Here is a 26,385-nt window from a genome sequence, read left to right as displayed (position 1 = left end):
TATCATTCAAAGGAAGCATTCTCATGGGTGGATGTAACATAAATTGAATGCTAAACGTGGAGGTGTTCAAAAAAGCACAATGCGAATTGACTAAGGAATGTAGAAATTAATGTTAATTGTAAAACATTACCATAAACTGACAAGTGATTTGATTAACTAACGCCTACTATTTATCATTGACAATGTCTAACTGCATTTATCGTTAAATGGCCAACTACATTTATCGTTTACAGCAAGCAAATTCACAATTTAAAATTAAAATTCACCACCAAAATATATTACTTCCACCTTGTACCTGGTGCACATGACATGATGACAGTACCTCAATTCTCCTTAAACATGCACATCAGCTAACATCACATAAGTATACTTATTCACCATTGCATACTTATATAACAGTAGCACTTATCATACATTTGTTCTTTTTGTGTCAAATATTCAATCTACATTAACCATAGATCAGGGGTCTTCAACCTTTTTCAGCCCAAGGACCCCTTGGCTGAGAGAGACAGTGAGCATGGACGTTTTGAGCGAGGGAAAGAGGCTTCTTATATTTTTTTACTCCACTAAGTGTTTATGTTGAAACCCAAAATAGACATTTTACTTCACCAAATGCTTAAAAAACCAACTAACATCTATTTTTATGTGCTAAGGTTGTTAAGAAGACATCGTCGGCTGACTGCAGTACAATGCTGTACATCCCCATGTATTTTAATGGCCAAGTAGCCAACTTTACGTGTTACTTTTCTCAGAACTAGCTTTGCATCTACAACTTTTCATTTGAAAAAATAGTTTTCCAGGTGCTCCAATACACACAATTTTTCTTTTGTCAGAGACATTTTTTTAATGTTATTTTAACAAATCTAAAAGGGTGTGGTTACGGTACATCTCTGATTGACAGCTCTTGCTGCAGACACGACCTGACATCTCGCCCCGTTAGCGTAATGTCAGCTGAGAGTTAATAGCGTTCATACAATCTAACCTAAATTAGTGTAGCTGTTATTATTATGACCGCCACACTAGCTAAGTGGTGGTCATATAGGCCTATAGACTCTATATATATATATATATATATACTCAGGTATATATATGGTAACTTGGGGACAAAAGACAAGTGTTATGCAAAGTCGACTTTTTGTAGAACATTACGCATTAAGTCCAATTAATTTTCATTTCAAAGTACAGCGGGGAAAATAAGTATTGAACACGTCAACATTTTTTTCAGTAAGTATACTTCCAATGAAGCTATTTGCTTGAAATTTTCACCAGACATTAGTATTACCTCAGATAATCCACCCATATAAAAAAGTCCATAGGTAGAGTGGAATGACACAGGAAAAAAGTACTGAACACGCCTGCTGAAATGTCTTACTTTGTGTAATACTTTGTGGAAAAGCCCTTATTCGTAATGACAGCTTCAAGGCATTTCCTATATGACGAAACTAATCAGTCACAGTATTCTGGTGTGAGTTTGGCCCATTCTTTTAAACAGATAGTCCTTTAATATTGAAGATCCCAGGGGTCCCTCTTGTGAATCCTGATCTTTTTGAAGTCAGGGCCTTGATTTCCTTTCTCTGAAACCAATTGAGAGTTTCCTTTGCTGAATGGTTTGGATCATTGTCCTGCTGGAAGGTCAAGCCATGTCTCATCCTCATCATCCTGGTGGATGTAAAGATTCTCCCGGAACAAAATGACTCCATTCATCATTCCTTCAACTGTATGAAGTCTGCTAGTACCATGAGATGAAAACAGCCCACACCATGATGCCACCACCTCCAAACCTCACTGTTGGTAGGGTATTTTAGGGTGATGCATAGTGCCATTTCTTCTCCAAATATGGTGTGTAGTATGACATCTGAAAAGTTCAATTTTGCTCTCACCTGACCAGAATACATTCTCTCAGTATTTCATAGGATTGTCCAAATGTTGTGTAGCAAACTTTCAACACGCTTCGACATGATTTTCTTCAGCAATAAAGTAATGCGGGATGAGCGTGCATAGAGGCCATGGCGGTGGAATGCATTACCTATGATTTTCTCTGTAACAATTGTACCTGCTGCCTCCAAGTCTTTCTGGAGCTTTCTCCGAGTGGTCCTTGGCTCTTGGGCTACTCTTCTGACTATCCTTCTGACTTCCTGGTCAGAAAATCTTGCAAGGAGATCCTGTGCATGGCCAGTTGATGATGCAGTGATGTTCCTTCCACTTGCAGATAATGGCTCCAATACTGCTTGCTGGATGATTCTGAAGTTTTGAAGTGCATCTGTAACTAGTTCCATTGATATGTTTTGCAACAATAAGGTTGCAAAGATCTTGGGAGAGCTCTTTGCTTTTACCCATCATGAAATGTTTCTTGTGTGACCCCTTGGCAACAAAAAAACTTTTTATAGCCCACCAGTATGCCCAGCTTATATCAATTTGCACAGATAGGAGGGATAATTTATCTCAACCATACAACCATCATTAGGTGGATACCATTAACAGTGCAAATGTTCAGATCTGTACTCTTTTTCAAAAGCTCTTAATTCTCTTGTGAAATGTTAAATTGGAGTTTTCTTGTTGTGTGTTTACCAAACTCAGTGGGATAATGCCTTGTACTGGTGATCCTTAGGTTGAGAGTTTGAATCCCAGCTAGAGCATTATGATCAAGCTGCACATGCTGTTGGTCATCAAGATTCACATTGAACAGCACCTGAATGACATCAGGCAATTAACATTCACGCTCATCAGTTTCCAAGAATCTCAATGCCGAGACACAGAGCTTCTTTGTTAACCATTTCTCCTCATAATTCACTCTGTCATATTTATATTTCTTACATTAGTGTTTAATGTCTTTAATTTCCCCAAAATTTCAAAGATTACTCAGATGTACCCTTTTAGGAAAATTCTATTGTGAAATTTGGGCTTGGAGCTTTCTTGATGTTGTGTGCTTATCAATACACATTTTTACCATGTGAATGTAACTTTCCAAAGTTTAGGATTGGCTGTAGCTCAGTGGGATTATGCCTTGTACTGGGGATCCATTAGCTACAGCATTATGATCTAGCTACACATGACATTCTACTATTGCTCATTTAAGATTCACATCATTGAACAGCACCTGAATGACATCAGACAATCAACATTCACGCCAAAGATGGTTGATTACGAAGATACTTCATGAGAGGCCATTTCCTGTCCCTGGAAATTTATGCAAATAGGGTAGCAGTACACGCCCCCGCACATTTATGCAGTGATCGGGCTCTCTTTTTAACATTGAGGTCTATGGCAGAATCCAAGAATTTCCCAGAATTTGTCAAAGCCTTATTTTTCTGAGCAATGGATGCACATTTCGGACACGGTATCATGATCTCCAAACCCTCCTCCCTATTTCAGTAGAATGTTGTGATAGTATGACCCTCCAGTTGGGAGAAAATCAACATTAATGAAGGTGTACACCAAGTTTATTTTGTACTCTGGCTTGCCTGGCGTGGAACCGAGGCGTTCAAACGTAAGTCATACGTCAGTGACACGCCCCTGTGCAGGCGGGAACTGAACCAGAGCCCGTCTCTGGCTGAACTCCACTTTGCCCTCATAGACATGAACTAGGACGACCCATCTTGCTACGCATTCATTATCTTTGTTCACGCTCATCAGTTTCCAAGAATCTCAAACAGGAAGTCAACTTTTATCTCAGCAAAGCTTTCACGTATCAAAACCAAACTCGGTACATGGACTCAGGACCCACTTAGGAGGAGGCTCAAGAAATTTGGTGACCTTTGACCACTAAGGGGGGCGCTATAATCACAGGAAGTAGGCTCATATCTCAGCAACGCTTACACGTATCAAAACCAAACTTGGTACATGAACTTGGGACCCCATCCTGAGGACACACAATCAATTTGGTGACCTTCGACCACTAAGGGGGCGCTAGAGTTACAGGACGTTAGCTCCTATCTCAGCAATGCTTTTACATATCAAAACCAAACTTGGTACATGGACTTGGGACCCCATCCTGAGGACACACAATACATTTGGTGTACTTTGACCACTAAGGGGGGCACTATAATCACAGGAAGTAGGCTCATATCTGAGCAACGCTTACACGTATCAAAACCAAACTTGGTACATGAACTTGGGACCCCATCCTGAGGACACACAATCAATTTGGTGACCTTCGACCACTAAGGGGGCGCTAGAGTTACAGGACGTTAGCTCCTATCTCAGCAATGCTTTTACATATCAAAACCAAACTTGGTACATGGACTTGGGACCCCATCCTGAGGACACACAATACATTTGGTGTACTTTGACCACTAAGGGGGGCACTATAATCACAGGAAGTAGGCTCATATCTGAGCAACGCTTACACGTATCAAAACCAAACTTGGTATAAGAACTTGGGACCCCATCCTGAGGACACACAATCAATTTGGTGACCTTCGACCACTAAGGGGGCGCTAGAGTTACAAGACGTTAGCTCCTATCTCAGCAATGCTTTTACAAACTGCAACCAGGTTCGATACAATGAAAGTAAACAGGCTCTTCGTAGACAGGCTCTGGTTGAGGCCACATACCCCTCGTCTCGTTTACTCATGTAAGTTGTAATCTCACCAGAAGTTGCTGTAGATCTGTAGAACATTTACCTCTGCTACTACATAGGCTACGCCAGTCGTTACTTTTATAAACATGGGCCAGTGCCATGGGCAAACGAGATGTAGCTGAATTCATAAATGACAAAGCCATGAGAAAGGTGATTTTCTTACGTTTCAACAACAAAGAAGCCGATCTGCCATCATTGTGAGAAGTTCCCAAATTTGTCGCTAATCGCTAAAAAGGTTTTCTATCGCTGGGGATGGCCAAACGTCGCTAAATAGGTAACGCTGACAATACAGGAGAACTAGTTTAGCGCTTCAGATCCCTGTTCCAAGATGGCGGCGGTGTTGACGCATGCTGAGAAGCAGAAGGCGACATCTAGTGTATATATTTATGGGTGTGCAACGCATTCATTCATGCAGGCCTGTGGTCATGCATGCGCCCTTAAAATAGCATCTGCATTTTGGCCACAGACTTTAGACCAGGGAATTCCTGGTCTGTGGCGGAATTGTTTTCTGAAACTGCAAAATATCAACAGTGAACGTTTGTGCCGGAACACGCCCCGTCTTTTCGCTGAACCGCCCCCGTAGGCGCAATCGAATTCCCTAATTTGCAGGCATGTAGGCCTACCTGTGGAGGGAAAATTCCAATATGCGCTGACTGCAAAATAGGAAAGACAAACGCGCGAGTATACAAAGTCAATTGCGTTGGGACGGAAGATAGAGCCCTTAACGTTTTTTGTAATTCTATTCTAGCATTTCATCAGCAAGAGGCAAGTGGTTCAAATTGTACAATTGCAGTATTATTTGATATATAAATCATATACTATATACAGTATATGATAGAAGTAATGTGTTGCCTGTTAACAACATTTTGGATAATCTTTCCTTTTTTAGGGACTGGAGAAAGTGGCAAAACAACATTCATCAAACAAATGAGAATCATCCATGGCAAGGGCTACTCTGAGGAGGACAGACGAGCATTTGCTAAGTTGGTTTTTCAGAATGTTTTCACAGCTGTAAAGGCCATGACTGGAGCCATGACCACACTCAGGATTCCCTATGCAAACCCACAGAATGAGGTAGTGTATACATACAGTGGCCTAATTCGTTTCTACAACATGAATCTGGGGATTTCAGTATCACATGAACTGTGAGCATATCTAAGCAATTTGGGTTACTTCTTTATTACATGTCTCTGTCTGCTTTCATTTCAGATGTATGCTAAGTGGGTACAAGATGTGGACATCAGACAGGTCACTCAGTTAGACAGAGGTTATGTGGATGCTATTCAGCATCTGTGGGCAGACACTGGATTCAGGGTCTGCTATAGTCGCCGTCGTGAGTACCAGCTTCTGGACTCCACTGAATAGTAAGTGACACAAAATGTCAGAGACTGCTGACAGTTGTTATCACTTGTGTTAGGAGATGGCCTCGGTCACATGTAATGTCTGTTAATGTTAGATATCCCTGTGGGAATGAGATTTTTCTCATTTTTGTTGTGATCAAATCAATAGAACTCATTAAAGGGGTGGTTCAGGATTTTGGACATAGGAAATTAGGTCCTATGTCCAAAATCCTGAACCACCCCTTTAAGTAAACCAACATTATACATTGAGGCTTTCTTCAAATGTTAAAGGAGAATTCCGTTGATTTTTCACATAGATCTCTGTTTCCTGAGGTCACCGAATACTAGGGGTGTCACGATTTCGATTTTATATCGAAATCGATCAAAATTACATCTCAATCTCGAACTTCGAACTCAAAAGTAGAATTGACGATGCAGCCTCACCCCCAATGTCATGTCCAGCATGTATGCCAAGACACAAACGCACACACACATGCTGATCTGCGGCGTCAACACTCCTCTAATTTTAGGCTGCAGCCAGTTAAAATATACACATCAACCTACCGAAATCGAAGCCCTTCTTGCTACTCTGAAATGGAAGTAATGTGGAAGTATTTTGTCATTCATTCACGTCAATTAACACAAACTTAGCCTACTCAACTTAGCAAGTGAAAAGATGATCGAGTTACAGTCCAAAATTACTTTAAGGCTTAAAATGCACATTGATATTCCATGAACACTAACCTTGGGTCTCTTCGGAGTGTGCTGAAACAATGAAATTATCATTGTGTTGTTTCATTTCACTATGTTCACCTCTGTTTAGCCTAATGTTCTGTTTACATTACAACCTCACGGTTGGAACAGTTTCAAAATAAAAAGCGGTTTCAAAATAAAAGTCGCCCAAAACAGAAAAGGCCAAAAAAAAGTAAATACCATATAAGGAATGCATTAATAGTAATATTAAAAAAAGATCAAAAATCAAATCGAATCGAATCGGCACTTTAAAATCGAAAATTTAATCGAATCAAGGATTTGGAGAATCGTGACACCCCTACCTAGCTCGAGTTGCTGCAGCCATGCGGACATGTTTTCTTCTTTTCCACACCGACAGTACTTGGTGACCTGGAGAAACTGAGATCTATGTGAAACATCGCTGGAGTTCTTCTTTAATGCTTCGGTACTGTTTGGGCCCTAATTTGAATCATGGACAATATGCAATGTCTTGAGTCTAGCTAAAGCTAATTTATTAACTAGGCAAAATCTATTTGCTAGTATAACACCATGAGCAAGACTTTAAGAACAAACACTGATGAGTCAGCTCAATGCTACAAAATGGCTACAAAACAAGTTCATGCACGTGAACTTTGCTTGCTCACAGACTTTGCACTCTGTCAACATTTAGATAAGGGCCCATAATTGTGTCATATTAAGAGTAGACATTTGACAGTAATTGTCACATGTGCAAAGGTTTGGGCACCCATTGAAGTAAGAACTTAATTCAAACGTTTGCATTTCCATAATTGCAGTTAATTACAGTGCATGAAAATGCACTGTACTGTTCTTCCTAGGCAACAACAACTTCTTATTATTATTCCACTTACCACTTTTTCCGTACGCAATTTCTCTTGAACAGTTTAACTTAGAAACTTTGTAACGTAGGTATTCAAACGGACCAAGCTGCTATGTCTTTTTAACTTTGAAACTTTTATACTTTTTAAACTAAAAACTTTTTAAAAATCCCCATAGACTTAACATTGCCGATTGTGACATCATAATACGGCCGTTAAGCAATTAGAATCCTATGGCAGGTGTTCAGGCCACCTGGATCAAATGCCAGTCTCAGGCTTTAAGCATACAAACTGGCCCTATTGACCTCTCCAGAATAAGTCCCGCCTCCGTAACTTCCGTATCCATCCAACTTCCGGGCGTGGATTGTCTATGAGAAATAACATGGCGTTTCGAAATATCATACCGGTAAAACATCTGTAGGTAGCGAAGTTGAAAAAGCTGGTGGGCAGATTGACCTACACACTTCTGCCATAAAGTTTCCACTGGATTTTTTGATTGTCGGTGCCGTTTAAGTAGTATACTATAGACTATACTACTTAAACGGCACCGAAAATCAAAAAATCCAGTGGAAACTAGATGGCAGAAGTGTGTAGGCCAATCTGCCCAGCAGCTTTTTCTACTTTGTCACCTACAGAGTTTGACAGGTACGATCTTTCAAAACGCCATGTTATTTCCCATAGACAATCCACGCCCGGAAGTTGGATGGATACGGAAGTTAGGAGGCGGGATATATTCTGGAGAGGTCTATTAAGACTACACATCCTGTTCAACTGCTTCCTCTACCAAAAACTGTTTCAAAATAAAAGTCCTCACTACAATATTTCACTGTTAAACAATTTAACCCTTTAAACTACTGAACTTTTTAACTGTTCAGCCATTGTAACTGTTACTTGTCATCAACTATGACTCCTACCCACTGTAGCTAGTTAGCATGGTTAGCATGTTAACATTGTTAGCATTTTTAGCAAAACTGCTAAAAATGATTAGCTAAGTTAGCTAAGTAACATGGTTAACATAGTTAGCATGTTAGCATAGTTAACATGCTAGTTAGCATAGTTAGCATAACTGCTAAAAATGATTAGCTAGGTTATAAGTCACATGGTTAGCATAGTTAGCATTGTTAGCATTGCTAGTTAGCATTGCTAAAATAGTTATCATTTTTGACTAAACTATTAGAAAACATTAGCTAAGTTAGCTAAGTAATATGGTTAGCATAGTTAATATTGTTAGATAGATAGATAGATAGATACTTTATTGATCCCTAAGGGAAATTCAAGTTCAGTTATACTAACAATATTTCAATTACACTAACAATACTAACACATTTCAGTTATACTAACAATATTGTTAGTATAACTGCTAAAAATGAATAGCTAAGTCACATGGTTAACATAGTTAACATTGTTAGTATAACTGTTAAAAATGAATAGCTAAGTCACATGGTTAGCATGTTAGCATTCTTGGTATTTTAACATAACTGTTATAAATTATTAGCTAAGTCACATAGTTAGCATTGTTAACATAGTTAACAGCATTAGCATTAACATAAAAAAAAAACATTAGCTAAATTAACTAAGTTAAGTAACTTGGTTAACATTATTATCTTTGTTAACATAGTTAGCATAACTGCTAGAAAACATTAGAGCCATTCCAACTGTCAGTTATCGTCAACTATCTACCTAAATAATTTAACCTTATACTATCTAGCTATTTAACTGTTCAGTCATTCCAACTATATTAAACCTCATCTACCAAGCAACCAATATAGTTTGTTTTTACTCTGTATGATATTTTACATCATATTTTTAGCATTTTCATGCACTGTATTTCCTTCAGGAAATGCTTTTCTAGTTTTCTTTCCAATCTTACATTCATTAAGTAAAAAAAAAATGCACTAACATTGAAGAAATTGAATTTTGAAGGCTGCCAGGCATTGACTAACCCCCTAAAAACTCCAACATATCCAATATGTTCCTCAGAATTACATGTGCATGGCCTTAAAATTGCTTAAAAGTGCAGTCAGTGATTGCCCATGACATCACATTTGTTTATGTTTACAGTATGTCCATGTTTACATTTCTTAGCAGACACTTTTGTCCAAAATGGCATAGATTACAGGGCCTAAATTTCACTGCGGGATTACGGGTATTGCGCATAATTTGTTCAAGTCCCGCAACTTTAGCCATCATAATGCGAGAAATTCCCGCATACACTTGTCTGATGACGTTAATATAATCATGAAGTGGCGTGAATGCGGTGCTATTGACCGGATGGATCAACTATCGAGTTGAATTGAACATAGCCTCATGCATACGCAGACACACATACACACACACACACACACAGAGAGAGAGAGAGAACCACTTTGCGCTTACGCAAATAGGCTACGCAACCATGGCAAACTTTTACATCTGGAAAGAGCTCCTTGGTAACTATCCTGCTAGCTCAGGTCACGTCAACACTTGATCCCAGAAAGATTGTCTTCGACGTGTTAGTGTTTTTGAACATTTATTTTATCTAATGACATAGAAAACATAATGAATTGCATCCACATATCCTTATGCACTATGCACAACTGTTATTCACTAGCGACTAGCCTAAAACCGTCAGGCTGAAGGGAGGCTAATTACTGTCATGTATTTCTTAAAGTGATAGGCACTCAATTACACCTACTCATCACCAATGTGCACTCAATTAGACCTACACATCACATTAAAGATATGCCTAAGTGTAATAGTTTAAACGTCAGTATGAAGCATTCAAATGACTAAATATGTTTAGCTACTAGTAATTACTAGTAAAATACTATACATTAAAAAATACATTATTAACTAAATACACTCTATATGAATTAAATAATATAGAATAGAAACATATCACATAAGCTATCATTTTCAGTGTGTGTTTGTGTGTGTGGAGAGAGTCAAGCAGAATCTAGGATGGCAACTGTTGTGAATGATTCCACTATAACCTAAGGGGGGAATTCCCCCCCATTTTGAAAAATGAATTTTAAGCCCTGGATTATATTTTTACCAAGGACCAAACAAAACACACTCCTCCCTTCAGTATTCCCAAAGAAACCCACTTTGCCCAATTTTCGGAACCTGGGCTGCCAGGTTGGGATGATATAACTTAAAAATGTGACAAAATTTTTTATGCACAGCTCCTTTTCTGCTGTGTTATCAAGATCATAAAGTAACCAGTGAAGCATGAGTCCACTCACTGCCTTCACCTGAAAATAAAGAAATTCAAAGTTGAGAGCTACAGTACGTTGATGGAAGTATTCTACTGTTGGTGTAGGGGGGACTAGCGCAGTGCCCGTTCATGCTATTCCTGTAGAAAACCCGTAGCCCAATTACAAACCCGCATATAGGCCTGCTATACAAATAGGATGATGGGAAAAACATAATTCCAGCTAAGCATTCAATAAGGAATATTTAATATTATTATTATATTATATTATAATTAACATGCAGTAGTCTAAGCAGAATTTAAGCATGGCTGCATTTCACATTTTTAACAGATCTATATGACATAAGCGTAACAGTAGGCCTAACAGCTGTTTTGAGTTAAGACTATGTTTAGCTTAATTGAATAACTTGCTGATAGAGAAGACAAACGGCATTTTGTGGAATGATGCGTCATGAAATTTGCAGTGGTGGGACTTTCACATAAAACAGTCTCTGGTATAAGTGACATCACGCTCTGCCACTCTCATCGTCATGTGTGGTATTCTGAAAATTTGGGAGTTGTCGCTTGTTTCGATTCGGGTCCATGCAGTCCGTTTGTTGAAAGTCCAAAGACAGTCCAAAGTAGGCTTTTCGAAGTGTCTGTTCAATCATGTTTACGTTATTTTTAATAGCCACTGCATACCCATGTGGGTTGGCGTGTTGTTGCTAAATCCACAGAATGATTTTATGCAATCAAACCCCATCCAGATGCAGTCTTTATATTGTTGAAGTCAGACATAATAATCATCCAAACATCTTAGTTAACCTGCTCTACACAGCACTCACTTGACTTTCTACCCGTGTGCACTGATTCAGTGATGCCAAAAGTGTGCTTCAGCCCTCTATGGTGCTGTGCTGTGCTGTGTGAGAGGGGGAGTGGCTACAGTGGCAAAAGCCAATGTGTGCTGCTTTTGAAAAATATTTAACAATATATTTTGCACCTGCAACGTTTGAAATCTAAATCAAAAGAATGGTTTGAGAGATGCGAATAAAACACACACAAACACACACACAGAAAGACAGATAGATGGTAGGGCTGTCAATGTTAAAGCTTGAATCGTGCGTTAATTATGGACCAAGTATAACACGTTCATTTTTTTTTAATTGCAAGATTTTTTTCATTTCGTCATATGTTCTGTTATCAACAATCCCCTTTGGCTGCTACTATTTTGACCCTTTTTCTTGTCCTCAAACTGCCACACTGACACTTCCTAGCAAAGTTCCGCTCTAGAATCTTTGCTTCCTAGTAGGCTTCTGCCTAGCCCTCCTCCTGTAGTCATGAATAAACACCAACGCAGTTCTGAACTCCCGGTCAGCTGAATGGCTCTTTTAAGCGCTGTGGACACGAGTGATATGAGTGCGGCGCACTCCCCTTTTGACATTCAATTCCATTCGATTCTGTTATTCTTCTCAATACAACTCTGTACAACAGCATTGCACTTTGCCACCACCTAAATTATGATTCAGATCTATTTTGCAGGCACCACTCGATAAAATCCATTGTTCATCCAGTGTTTGCCAGTTAAAAACTGATTTAACTCATCTTGGTGCCGGTGTTGGCTCAGTCCACATGGAATTAAAATATCACCGAAGCACTTCAAGTTTAAGCTGTAATCTACTACGAGCTAAACATTGTTTACACTCCTACACTGTTACACGTGAACTGAACATAGTTAAGGGACTAGGCTATTTCTGTTAGCACTTTATTGAAATGTGCAGGCCTACATTTTGCACATGTACTTTTGCATATTTCTCAATATGAAAAGTTCCTTATTTTCAACTGAACTCTAAAGATAATTAATATAGGCTATATGGAGTATGTTTTGTTTGCTATGCCCTTTATGTGTGTACATTTGTGCATGCCCTTCTGCTGTAGCATTTATTTCAGTTTATCAGCTATATTTCTGCGTCGAAGGCAAGATTTTCTTCAGCATCTTGACACGACGACTAACTGAGTTCCTTCGGAAGAACAGTTATATTGACACCTCTGTTCAGAAGGGTGGGATTCCTGGAGTGGCTGGATGCCTGGAACATACAGGAGTGGTAACGCAACTCATCAGAGAGGCTCGTGAAGGGAAAGGAGACTTGACCGTACTGTGGCTGGACCTGGCCAATGCGTACGGCTCCATACCTCACAAGCTTGTTGAAGTTGCCCTGCTGCAACATCACGTTCCCAAAAAAGTCATAGAACTTATCCTGGATTATTACAGCAACTTCAGGCTAAGAGTCACCACCGGATCGGGCACATCGGACTGGCATCGACTTGAGAAGGGCATAATAACAGGCTGCACAATCTGTCATCCTGTTCGCACTCGCCATGAACATGATCGTCAAGTCAGCAGAGGTGGAGTGCAGGGGACCCCTGACAAAATCTGGAGTACGACAGCCCCCTATAAGAGCGTTCATGGACGACCTGACTGTCACCACCACATCTGTCCCGGGCTGCAGATGGATTCTGCAAGGGCTAGATAAGCTCATCACATGGGCAAGGATGAGCTTTAAGCCAGTAAAATCAAGATCTTTGGTGCTCAAGAAGGGAAAGGTGACAGACAGGTACCGCTTCTCTGTGGCTGGAGCCACCATCCCGTCCATTACCGAACAGCCAGTCAAGAGTCTTGGAAAGTTCTTTGATTGCAGCCTCAAAGACTCGTCATCCATCCAGAGAACCAGCAAGGAGCTTGAGGGCTGGTTGAGATGCGTCGACAGATCTGGCTTGCCAGGGAGATTCAAGGCCTGGATTTACCAGCATTCCATCCTGCCCCGCATCCTGTGGCCTCTGCTAGTATACGCAGTACCCATTACAACTGTAGAGGCCATGGAGAGAAAGATCAGCAGCCACTTGCGAAGATGGCTTGGCCTACCCCGAAGTCTGAGCAGTGCTGCCCTGTACGGCAGTAGCAACACCTTGAAGCTTCCATTCAGTGGACTCACTGAACTCGAGAAGCCCTGCAGTACAGGGAATCCAGGGATGAAAAGGTGGCATCGGCTGGCATCCAGGTGCAAACAGGCCGGAAATGGAGGGCAGACGAGGCTCTGGAAGTGGCAGAGTCGCGACTGAGGCAGAAGGTACTGGTGGGGTCCATAGCCTCAGGACGCGCAGGTATTGGCTATTTCCCATCAACCAGGGTGGACAAGGCCCAGGGAAAACAGCGGCAACATCTCATCCAGCAGGAAGTGCAGGCAGGCGTGGAGGAAGAACGAGCCAGCAGGATGGTGGGTATGGGACAGCAGGGAGCTTGGACTAAATGGGAGAATGTTCTGCACGGAAGATCACCTGGCCTAGCTGCCCTAAAGCCCTTGGAGAAGGGCACTACCGTTGGCGCCACGACCAGGTGCTGAAGGCGGTTGCTGAGAGTATAGCCAAGGCCATTACCACCACCAAGAACCACAGCAAGCCTCAGTCAATCAGATTCCACAGAGCTGGAGAGAAGCCCACTATCCAAGCGAGGGTCAGGTCAGGTCTCCTCACTACCGCCACAGACTGGCAGCTAGAAGTGGACCTGGGCAAACAGCTATCCCAGCAAGAATAACAACAACACGGCTCCGACCAGATATGATCATTGTTTCTGATTCCACCAAACAATTGATCATTCTGGAACTGACAGTGCCCTGGGAAGAATGCATGGAGGAGGCTAATGAGCGGAAGCGTGGCAAGTACCAGGAGCTGGTGGAGGAGTGTAGGAGCCAAGGAGGACGAGGGTTGCAGGGAGGTCCCTCTGCAAAGTCCTCACCATGCTGGGCCTCACCGGTGAGGCAAAGAGGAAGGCCATCAGATCTGCAACTGAAGCCGCAGAAAGAGCCACAAGATGGCTTTGGATCAAGAGGGCTGATCCGTGGAAGAATGCTGCTGGGACACAGGCCGGAGTCTGATCAACTCCGGGCGGGTCGCCTGGGCGAGGGTGTCTGATGTTGAAAGACCCGAAACACCCAGTGACCCCAGGTTACATCACTGATGATGTGTTCCAGCGCATCAGCAAGATGTATCTTTCAACTGAAGAATACAATGTGTTGCCACAGGCCCGCTGCACATCTTTTGAAATTGTATTTGAAATAATCAAATGTCTTAACCCTCTAACCGCCCATGTCGCAATATTGCGACAAGCGTCATTACTGAATAAAACAGACGATAGACGCGAGTACAGTGTAAAATCTCATTTGTACTCTTGACCACTAGTCGGCAGACACCCTGAGCTTCGATTCAAGCTCAACCTTTTTTTTCAAAGTTTCCAGGAAGCATGCGAAAACACGCGAGAAACACACGAAGAAGACGTGCATTTCCTCCATAACGCGGAAGCGATGCGGGCCATAGTTTTGCACAAATTGAAGCAGAAATACACCAAATGTTGAAAAAAAAATTCACGTGTGATGAAGTCTTGGATCTGTTATTCACCTATTCTGATTCTGAAGGAGAATATCTGCCTTTTGGAGAATATGATCGATCGTCTATTGACTGATAGTCACGGTGCGTCTGTGAATGGAGGTACGTCTTTGCGACAGTGTCCACTAAGCATACCATACTTATTTCGACCGATTTCGACCCTCTGCCCAACATAGCTGGAGGTGCCAGTGGCAATAGTGATGATAGTGTCCGTAATGGACGTGGTATAGACAGCAGGGGTTGTAAAAATAGGGCTCTGAAGAACTACAAAGTCACCCGCGATATGGAACTGATTTGACCAGGCTACTTTATTGTATAGTAGCATAGGGTTTGTGATTATAGTAATAGTTTACTATTGTTGGTTTACATGTGACTGTATTCCTGTTCATTTGTTATGTCGGTGAAATGACAAAAAAAGAAAGAAAAACTGCTCAAATATGTTCAACATCTAGTATTTACTGAAATGTGCATAATTCACGGTGGTTACCATCCAGTGACGTCATAATATGCTAATTAGATTAGTAAATTTACCCCCTTCATAAACTTCTGTTCATATTAAATGATTTTCACATTTACAGTAGGACTTTATCTCTGACCACTTGCAAGCCATGGCCTTTTAAAAATTTTATGTACAAATCCAATTTATTCTTTTTAAACCCTGGCGGCTAAAGGGTTAACTAAGTTGCTCTCATTTGATTCCCAATCAAGATACACTGGTAAAAATGGCTTTACATTGTTAACATGGACTTCTGGAATGTAATGAAATGTAAAATAATAGAATTTTAATCATGTGATAAAATATGTGATTAATCGAGATTAACTATAGAAATTATGCGATTAATCACTATGAAAAAAATAATAGAAAGATTGCATTTCAAACGGATTAAAAATGTAAGTATCAGAACTGAGAAAACTGGGAAGAATGCAGTTGTAGAAAATAGAAGGTTTTATTGAACAGAAGGCGACTCTAAACACAAAGGGCAAAAGCAGGAGTAGGTTGGACAAGTCCGTAGAGAACTGGTGGGAGAGGGCATCAGGTTTAATGTTTTTGGACCCTGGTCTATAAAATCAAAACGAGTAAAAAAGAGGGCCCATCTGACTTGCCATGGAGTCAGTCTTTTTACATCCTTGATGTACCCCAGGTTTTTATGGTCAGTCCAGATTTGAAACGAATGGAGCGACCCTTACAACCAGTGCCGCCATTCCTCCAAAGCCAGCTTGGCAGCTAGGAGTTCTTGGTTTCCTACAAATGCATCAGTTGATTGATGTATTAAATTGTGTCCAAGCCAACATTGTTTGAGGGCAGGCACCCTCTCCCTTGCACAAAATGGTTCAGTCCGCCTTCCCCTGCTAGGCGCATTTTTGAAGTAACGTTCATTCTGCCGAAGCGGCAATGCAGACGGTCACGGTGTGAAGATGTCTAAGTCTAAGAAAGCTAAATCCGGTCCCCAGAAAAGAAAAGAGAGGCCAAAAAGGGAGAAAAAAAGAAATGAGGGAAAACAAGTGTTAACAGCCTTCTTTCCCAAGAATGGTGAGCCCAATGTGAAAGCAATAGTCTACAAATGAAATGAACTCCTGAAGGTTACAAAACACTTCAATACCACCGCGAATCCGCGATTATCAGTGCTAAAACAGCATTAACACAAAATTAGAAATAACATGATGCCTGATTTATAGCCTACCACAACATTTCAATAGCCTACTAATTCGAAAATTATTATGAGCTAATAGCTTAACTTAGTAGGCTCAATGTTATATAGGTTCATGAGGAAAGGCTGTCAAATTAGTAGCAAAGCTAACTTGTGAAACGCATCACACTCAGTTAGCTATAGATAGCTGTTCTCTCAGCCAAAAGTGTTCAATTTGTATAGATAGCTGTTGTCTCAGCCAAAAGTGTTTTCATTCATTTCATGTTCTAGCTTTTAAACATTCTTCAAATAAAACAGAAATTCAGTGAAGTCTTGGGTAATAAGATTATTTTCTGTTATACAGTACATATAAGAGTTGTTAGATTAATTCAATGTGTGATTAGATAGTAGTTAATTGTGAACCTCATGCTTCATGCTTACAGCCGGTGGTTGGTTGGGGGGGGGGGCCCATGGCCACCATTTGTGCATAGGGCCCAGAATTTGGTGCTACGCCCCTGCTCAAAGCTAACGTTAGAATACTGTTTGGATGTCGAATTTAGGATGCTTAGCCTACTTACAGCTGCTTGTCAATTTCGTTGAAGGGCTCATTTTATTGACTCTGACAATGAATGTTTGCAAAATCCCGATGTAAATGGAAAAGTGTTTTCCAAAATTCAAAAGTGCTTGTCCCAAAGAGAAGTACGAACCTTTTTTTGGATGGATGGATGGGTGGGTGGATGGATGGATAAATGGAGCCTAGTTGTAGGCCTAATGTTTAATGTGAAATAAAATAAGTAGCTTAAAAGGCAACATTCGAAATTAGGAGAAATAAGGCAAGATATGAGTAATTGGGGAGAAAAACTGAGTAACCTTGGCTATTTTTAAGATCTTAACGTGAACTTAAAATAAAATTTGAGCTGAGACAAGGATGGATATTCCACAGCTGGTTCCTTGAACCCCTCAATTAGCCAGTTTAGTTTTATTTTTTTTGTTTTTTTATGTTGAACCGAAATCCTGGAACATCACGTTGTTGGGCAGTGAATGGATGTCATGATGATAACTGCTTATTTCTGCTTATGAAATGTCTTGTTAGGTTGAAGGACGTAAAACTTGCCAATGGTGATACCAAATCTTTTTTATTTCCTTTAATGGTCCTTCCTGTACTAGAATTAACCATTTGCTATCTTTGTGATGGCTTATTTGTTGCAGATACAAGCACATTTCCTTTGATTCTACCCAAAATGTATACTTAAAGGTGCAATCAAGGATTACGCAGGAAGTCGCGTTTGTTTGTATTTAGGTTTATATTTAAATGTATTATTTTGTACAAAGAAACATTATATTTTAACCAAGGACCAAATGAAACATGCCAGAGAGGTATCTCACCCCTTCAGTATTCCCAGAGAAATTTCACGCAGGTTTTCGTTTTTGTTTGGGGGACATGCTACCCCCGCTTTGTTTGTTTCCAGTTTTCTGACCTGGGCTGCCTACAGAGACCAGGGCTTTTTACAGTGTACTCACGGAATGGCAGTTACTGGTCGTGAGGAGATGATTGCTGAATGTGACAAAAAATTTTATGGGCTTGAAATCGAGTAAAATCCCTGACTGCACCTTTAAAGAAATATAGATATACTCTCATGATTAATAAGAAATCATTTCAACTTTGTGTAGATGTGAAATATGCAATTTGACATACAGTAAGACATTTTCTGATTAGAGTAGGTATCATCCTATCTGAAAAGATCTGTGTGATGCTTCTTCTAAAACCCTCTCTCAATAATAAAATTCTTACACTGTTATCTGACAATACTGATGTACCAATAATATTGCGCATCCCTACTTTGTTTACTTCTTTTCACTTGAAAAATTACCATAATATATATTTTGTTCAGGGTTGCCCAACCTTTTGCATACAGTTTGTACATACAGATGTACAAACTCAATTGTTCTAGCCATTGAAACATACATAGAAAGTAAGATAAAGCGGGGGAAATAAGTATTGAAGGCATCAATTTTAGTTTCAGTATGTATTTTTCCAATGAGGCTATTCACATGAAATTACATTAGTATTAACTCCACATTAAATCCACACATGTTAAGGAATCCAAACATTAAAATCCATGAGTTATGTGTAATAAAGTGAAATGAGACAGGAAAAAATATTGAACACACTGAGAAAGAGCACTTCACGAAAGCAAGGAAAGGCCAGGAATGAGCTAAAATCTGTTAATAGTAAGTAATTATACGTCCTATTTGTGCAAATTAATATCAGCTGGGTTAGTATATATTAATGGCCTATAAAAAAAATTGTGTCTCTAAAAAACTGGCAGACTTAAAGGTAAGATGAATGGAGCTAGGGCTGGGACAAAAAATATGTCGACGCAAAATATAAGCGTTGATTCGTCAAGCATAACGTTTGCTGCTAAATTTTTTTAATTTTACACCTTCAGTGTTTTCCATACGTTGACTAATCTGTGGCTGGGCACCACGAAATCAAAACCGGCCACCACACATTGATGTTGTATGTTGTAGGCCTACTATTTAAATTAAAGATAAGATAAAATAATTTCATTGAGCTGCACTTTTTACTCACACAGCCTTTCCTCGCCCCGTCCGCTCTCTCTCGTAACGAGCCCGCTGCTCCTCCTCTGCATATGTGCATTTAACAAAATATTCACGATTGTTAAAGGATTGTTGTTGCCACATAGAAGCACTGCATAGAACACAGTGCGTCCCCTTAGAATTATAAGGTTCTATCTGACATTTTTGTCAAAATTGAGTTATTTACATATTCTTATTCTGTGACACCTTAAGAAGATGAGGTGAGGTGTTTCTTGTAGTTGTATGCATTTTTGGACATTATATCTGAAGAGGTTTGTTCCACTTATCAGTATAAGTCTATGGAATTCTAAGACTTTGAAGCTCAATATCTCAGAACTACTCAGAACGTAGATAGAACCCTATAATTCTAAGGGGACGAGTGGGCTAAATTGCTATTAAATCCGCTTAGCATCATGACCATGCTGTGCAAATTTGTTCAAAACTGCTGCATTAAAGTTAAAGTAAACTCTGCTAAGGTCTTATCACAACATAGTACATTGAGGAGACTAAACTAAGTTAAGTTACAGTATGCAATCAAGCAGTATCTCAAAGCTAACGTTAGAATACTGTTTAAGTTTAGCATGCTTACTTGCAGCTGCTTGTATTCGTTATCATGCAGGGCTCATTTTATTGAATGCAAATTCCCAATGTAAATGGAAAAGTGTTTTCCAAGACTCAAAGGTGCTTGTCCAAAGGAGAAGAACGAACCGTTATTTGAACTAACTACGTTATGAATTGCATCCACACATCAGCATCCTTTTAACTATGTTAATGTTAATTGCAAGGATTCCCACACAAACGTCTTAAAATGACAGGCACTCAATTAGACATACACTACTGAACTTTATTGAATGCTACCTCTGACTAAGAATGCATTACTTTGCACTTGTATAGTCTTTTATTTTGGAATCCTAAGAGCAATAAACATATATTGCCATGTTAAAGAATTAATGTTTTTTCATTCAGATATGCCTAGATAGCCTAAGTTGCTATTAGTGAATTAATGGGGAGATAATCGATAATCGAATCGAAATCGAATCTGACTGAAAAAATGAATCGTTAGATTAATCGATTCATCGAAAAAATAATCGCTAGATTAATCGTTTAAAAAATAATTGTTTATCCCAGCCCTAAATGGAGCCATTATTTTCCAAGAGAATCTTGCCATCCACTAGGAGGATGAGGATGAGACGTGGGTAGACAACGATCCAAAGCAATATACAGCAAAGGAAACTCAATTGGTTTCAGAGAAAGAAAATCAAGGCCCTGACCTAAATCCAACTGAACATTTGAGGAAGGAACTAAAGATCAGTTAAATTTAAAGACTATCTGTTTAGAAGAATAGTCCAAAATCACACCTGAATAATGCGACTGATTAGTTTCTTCATACATGAAATGTCTCGAAGCTATCATTACAAAGCATTTCCACAAAGTATCGAAGACACTTCAGTTGGCACGTTCAGTACTTTTTTCCTGTGTCATTCCACTTTATTACACATAACTTTATTTAAGGACTTTAATGTCTGGATTTCTTTATGTGGATTTCCTGAGGTAATACTAATGTCTGGTGAACTTTTCATGTGACTAGCCTCATTGGAAATATACTTACTGAAAAAAACATTGATGCGTACATGCAAAACGTTCTAGTCACAAATATAACCTCAGTTGTCTGAATGCCTGTGGCTATATTCTAAAACGTAACAGAATTTAATTAAAACAGTTCATTGTAGGACTTCATTTAAAGGGTAACTGAAACATGAACAAGTGGAATTTATATGTCTGTAATGTTTGTAAAGCACACAAATATAATGCAAATCTCTTTGTCTCCACTGATACAGCTTCATGACAAATCTTGAGCGTATAGCTGGCCCTGACTACATCCCTACTGCTCAAGATGTCCTTCGGGTCAGAGTGCCCACTACGGGCATCAATGATTATTCCTTTAGTGTTGAGAGGATAACACTCAGGTAAATAAAAAGCCTTGAAAAACAACTCCAGTCTAAGAACAACCTAGGGTCTATATTTAGATGATAAAGAGTGTTTACTTTCATTTGGAACCAAAACAACATTCATTTGTGCAGTTTTGAGTAGTAAGATCGGAATATTACAACTTGCCTTTGGGGGCAGCTTTGCTATGGGGCCTGCTGGAATGAATGCTATGGTACGCACACAAAACTGTTATATCCATAATAAGTCTTGAATTAGTGAATTAGCTTATAACATTGTGTGCTGATAACCAGCAACTATAGATATGCCTAAAGAAAACAACGTGCGTGCGTATTCTCTCTCCTGCTTAAACAAAAGACGTGTGCATGCATATAGTTCTGCATTAAGTTGATTTTGATAACGTGTTTACAAACTTTACAGAAAATTGTAAATAGCATACTGTCATTCAGTGATGTTACTATGGAGAGGCTCTCTACAGACAATCTTAAGTATTTTTACCTTTGTAAGAAAAAAAACCTTTGTTATAAAAAAAGGACATTTGCCATCTTGCTAGAAGTAGTCAGTACAAGTCGATTACTGTCAACAGACACCAAAAAGACGAGAGTTTGGTAATGGACTTGTGCGGACTTTCTTCTCACAAAATGGCACGAACTGGAATAGTAATAGTTAGTGCACTGACTGCACAAACAGTCCTTTATAAAACTTTTTTCTTTACACTTACAAAGGTAAAAATAGTCCAGTTTGTCTGCAGACACTCTCACTCTTTTTTTTAGCATGCTGTAGATAATGACTTAAAAGAGTGATTTACTTGTATGTGGCAAAGCTGCCCCCAAAGTTTATGCTATAAATTATATAGCTAACATAGCGATTTTTTTGTTGGGGGGGGGGTGTATTTCTTATTCCATTCCACAACTACACCTATGTTTAATGGATTTGTTGAAAATATATACAGCTCCTGAAAAAATTAAGAGACCACTGTACATTGCTAAGGGATATTCAAATGTGTATATATTTACACATATACACACCATGGCGGTAGCTGCTCTTTGGAAGAGGGGAAGCTCTGATAAAAATGGTAAATTATTAAATTAATATTATTAAGGTGCTATATTGTTGTTTAAGGGGAAAAGTTATCCCAAAACCCAGATTAGACCAAACAGTATAGAGTTCAGAGACATTGCAGCTGGCTTGGCTACATTTTGCTAGTTCACTTTGTGGGAAGTTTAAATAGGCTATTTGGGAGCCTACAGTTATTTCTCTGTGACTATTCTGTATGTTCTGTATCTGCCTTGCTGTTTTATTTTGAAGTATAAGTATAAGTATATATACTCTTTTGATCCCGTGAGGGAAATTTGGTCTCTGCATTTATCCCAATCCGTGAATTAGTGAAACACACACAGCACACAGTGTACACACAGTGAGGTGAAGCACACACTAATCGGCGCAGTGAGCTGCCTGCACCAACAGCGGCACTCGGGGAGCAGTGAGGGGTAAGGTGCCTTACTCAAGGGCACTTCAGCCGTGCCTACTGGTCGGGGTTCGAACCGGCAACCCTCCGGTTACAGGTCCGAAGTGCTAACCAGTAGGCCATGGCTGCCCCATCTCCCCTGGTAGGGAAGACTATCAAATTGCTTTTAAAATTCAAATAAACATTAGCATAGCCAGGCTACTTTGTGTGTGGATCACTCTCAGCACCCATTCTAGTAGGTTTGCAATGTGCATGTCTTTAAAATCATTCCCACAATAAATATTATGTTTTTATGAGTAATGAGTGAACTTGTTGATAAAGTGAGTAACTTTTCATTACAAAGATATTGCAAGAAAACAACCACAGTCATTTTTACCTACTCATGCATTGGATTACTTGACCCTTACATTGTGGGTTTAGCAGTAAAAATCAACATTCCAGTTTATTCAGAAGTTGAGATATTACCCTTTTAGGTAACACTTTATAATAACTACACACAATTCAAAGCGGAAAACCACCAGCGATCATCATCTATTTGAGTTCTGTTCATGATAGAGTTCCCAAAATCGTCCTATTTTCGTAATTTAAAAAAAGATAAAAACGCAATTTTGCGTTTTTGGCACTCAACGCATGGGAACAAGAAATGCAATATTGCGTTTTTGGCACTCAATGTGGTAAGTATTAACAATTAATTTATAAACACATTTTAGACATAGGCTTACTTACTATGAACAAACTATAACTGTGTGTACAAATACTTTATTTATGATAATTAACATAGGAGCAATGCTTTACAAATAAGGAACAAATGATTTCATTTATAAGTGGTTGTTTCAATATTTATTAAGTATAAATCATGTACTTACAAACATATTTTTTGGATAGGCTTATGTACTATGAACAAAATGTATAACTCTGTGAACCAATGCTTTACTGATGATAAATTATGTATGAACAAGAAATTACTAATGATGAACAAACTTTTAACTAATAACTAACAAAGGCTTAATAAATTATGAATTGTGTGTAGTTATTATAAAGTGTTACCCAATTTGACATTTTATGGCGGCCATTTTTTAAACTTCAATATGGCTGCCATATAGACATCTGATCAAATGCAAACATTGATTTTCTGACTCCTTATACAATAACCTTTCCAAAAAGGTTTAGTTTACCTAATCCCAAAAAAATTCCCACAAAGGTTTAAATCTGAATATAAGGAACCTGACTATATAAATGCATATTCCGATCTTACTCAAAATTGCAACGTTGTTTTGGTCCCCAACTATCATCCTAAAATAGAACTATACATTTAATGTTACAGATTAAGTAAGCCTATTCCATTTCTCTATCTTATGATAGGAATAGGAAATGCATTGAAAGTATGTTGTAGTATGTTTAACAATTTAGTCAGAATGTAGAGGTCTAAATCACTTAACATACATGCCTCATTTCATCAAATGTATTTATTGACATGTAGCAACAACGTTATTTGATTTAGACTCTTTTTCATGTAACAATATGTCATGATAGCTGTCAATCAGGGTACAATGTGGTGTGTGTTAGGGTGTGGTCACATGGAAGTAGCCAATCATAAGAGGCCAGTGCTTCCCTTAGTTCCCACCCCAAACTGCCTACTGAGGTTGTTTTGTGTGTGCACAACTCTGTGTTGTGTACTCGCAGCTGTGTTGTGTACTCGCAGCTGTTTTTTCCTTGCTCGAAGCTACCTGAACTACCCTTACCTATTACCGTTCATTGTGTTTGAGTGTTTTGGTTGGATTTAAACTCCACACTATTAATGTTAATGCAAGGGTCTTCAACCTTTTTCAGCCCAAGGTGCCCTTGGCTGAGAGAGACACTGAGCACGGCCCCCCATCTCCGCCCTACTCTGTCCTGCCCCAAATTTAGGCCTGAAACTTAGTTTTATATTTGAAACTAAGTGTCAGTCACACACACACACACACACACACACACACATCAACATGTACATTATCTGTATTAGGGGTGATTTATAGAACTTGTTTAAATTTATTCTGTTAATTATTGACATTTTTTCTACCTTACACGGGGCAACTTTTTGCGCAATGTTGCCGGGCAATGTTACTGAGTGACACTTTCCCATTGACATTGGGCAACATAATTTTTATCTGAACGATTTAGATACTAATGGGCAGGCTTGGAATTTCACCATTCTGGGGGCAAGGCCACTTGGCCTTCAGTTGGGCATATTTGGTGGGGGGCACAAAGGCCACATGTCAGGGCACCAAGGCCAAAGTTAACTATACAGTAGTAGGCTATAAAAATAATCAAAGTTTTATTTAGCCTATTCACTGCAGTAGACCTGCATCACTGTATGAAACATTACAAAAACATGAAACATGACATATTACATAGAACTGTAAATCATCTGATCATCTAATATTTACAGATATCTAGGCTATATATAACATTTATTTTATATTTGGCCTGTTATAAAATCATGTATTGAACAATTTAACCACAACTCAGCTTTAAGAAACTCAAATAGCCTAGATGCTTAGAATTTTGTTATCATTAGGCTAAGGCTACTTTCACAAACTCTGATTTACCAATATCTAGGCGATATTTGTAACATTTATTTTGTATTTGGCCCGTTATGAAATCATGTGGAACAATTTAAACACATTGTAAAACTTGAAGCCCAAATTTGGAGACATCCATGCATGCCGAAATTTACTGCAAATTCAAAACTGGATTACTCTGGAACGGCTAACTGTACAGGGGATTGCTTTACACCTTTGTGTTCGGTAAGGTCTGCTGTTTATTCTGATATATGGTTTGTCGTGTGTTAAAAGAAGGGTTCGTGAAGTATTCCACCGAGATGAATGGTTTGGGAGATCATGGGACGCAAAACCTTCAGTAGAATGTATGATTAAATTGAATTATATTATTTACTTTTCTCGCGAACCGTTCAACTCAGCAATTATCGGGTAACATCGTTTAAAAGCTGAGAAAAAGCTCTTTCATGTGATACTTGTGATGTCTGTGTGATGAATAGGCTACTTCGCGAGTAGTTCAACTGAGATGAATGGGTGAATTTGGACGCACTTTCTTTCTTGCGCTGTCACTTTCTCCACAGCCACAGGCTAAATAATATTTAGTATTAGTAGCTATTAGTAGGATGCAAAGCAGAATATTGAAAGAAGGGGGCACCAAGGCCACCGTGGCCTGTAAACCTCTGATTTTCAAAGGGGCCTCACGGCCAACGCAAGGCCATGGCCGTCGTGGCCGCCGTGAAATTCCTACCCTGCTAATGGGCAATATTTTTAGATCATCCAATCAGAGTACTAGCTATGAATCACTTGACCATCTGTGTGCTTCTGAAATTTTCTGAAACAAAGCATCACAACAGTGAAGTGAGGAAAAAGAGAGGCTTCTTATATATTTTTACTCCATTAAGTGTTTATGTTGAAACCCAAACTGGGCATTTACCTCATCAAATGCTTAAAAAAACAACTAGCATCTATTTTGGTGTGCTGAGGTTGTTAAGAAGACATAAACTGGACTTGGACTCCACTACCGTGATTTTACAGAGTTCCTGCCATAATCTAACGCGCGCAACACTGGTACTTACGACTAAAAAATTTGATCTCAAAATGTAAGTTT

General features: G+C 39.3%; 1 protein-coding gene across 2 annotated transcripts in view; it reads left to right on the top strand.

Annotated features, from left to right (window-relative positions):
• gna15.1 (guanine nucleotide binding protein (G protein), alpha 15 (Gq class), tandem duplicate 1) overlaps positions 1-26,385 on the top strand; it is a 42,827-nt gene that overhangs the window by 1,781 nt on the left and 14,661 nt on the right. For both annotated transcript variants that reach the window (XM_076277782.1, XM_076277781.1), the window contains exons 3-5: positions 5,469-5,653; positions 5,789-5,943; positions 21,164-21,292. In XM_076277782.1, the coding sequence (XP_076133897.1) occupies positions 5,469-5,653; positions 5,789-5,943; positions 21,164-21,292 (469 nt within the window). The remainder of the gene's footprint in view (positions 1-5,468; positions 5,654-5,788; positions 5,944-21,163; positions 21,293-26,385) is intronic.

The sequence above is a fragment of the Alosa pseudoharengus genome, unplaced genomic scaffold, assembly GCF_046254945.1.
Source record: "Alosa pseudoharengus isolate Yale_2024_CS ecotype anadromous, Long Island Sound unplaced genomic scaffold, YU_APseudo_1.1 YU_APseudo_1.1_scf_11, whole genome shotgun sequence".
Taxonomy (NCBI): domain Eukaryota; kingdom Metazoa; phylum Chordata; class Actinopteri; order Clupeiformes; family Clupeidae; genus Alosa; species Alosa pseudoharengus.
The sequence above is the reverse complement of the archived record's forward strand: the minus strand, read 5'-3'. Positions and strand labels throughout refer to the sequence as shown.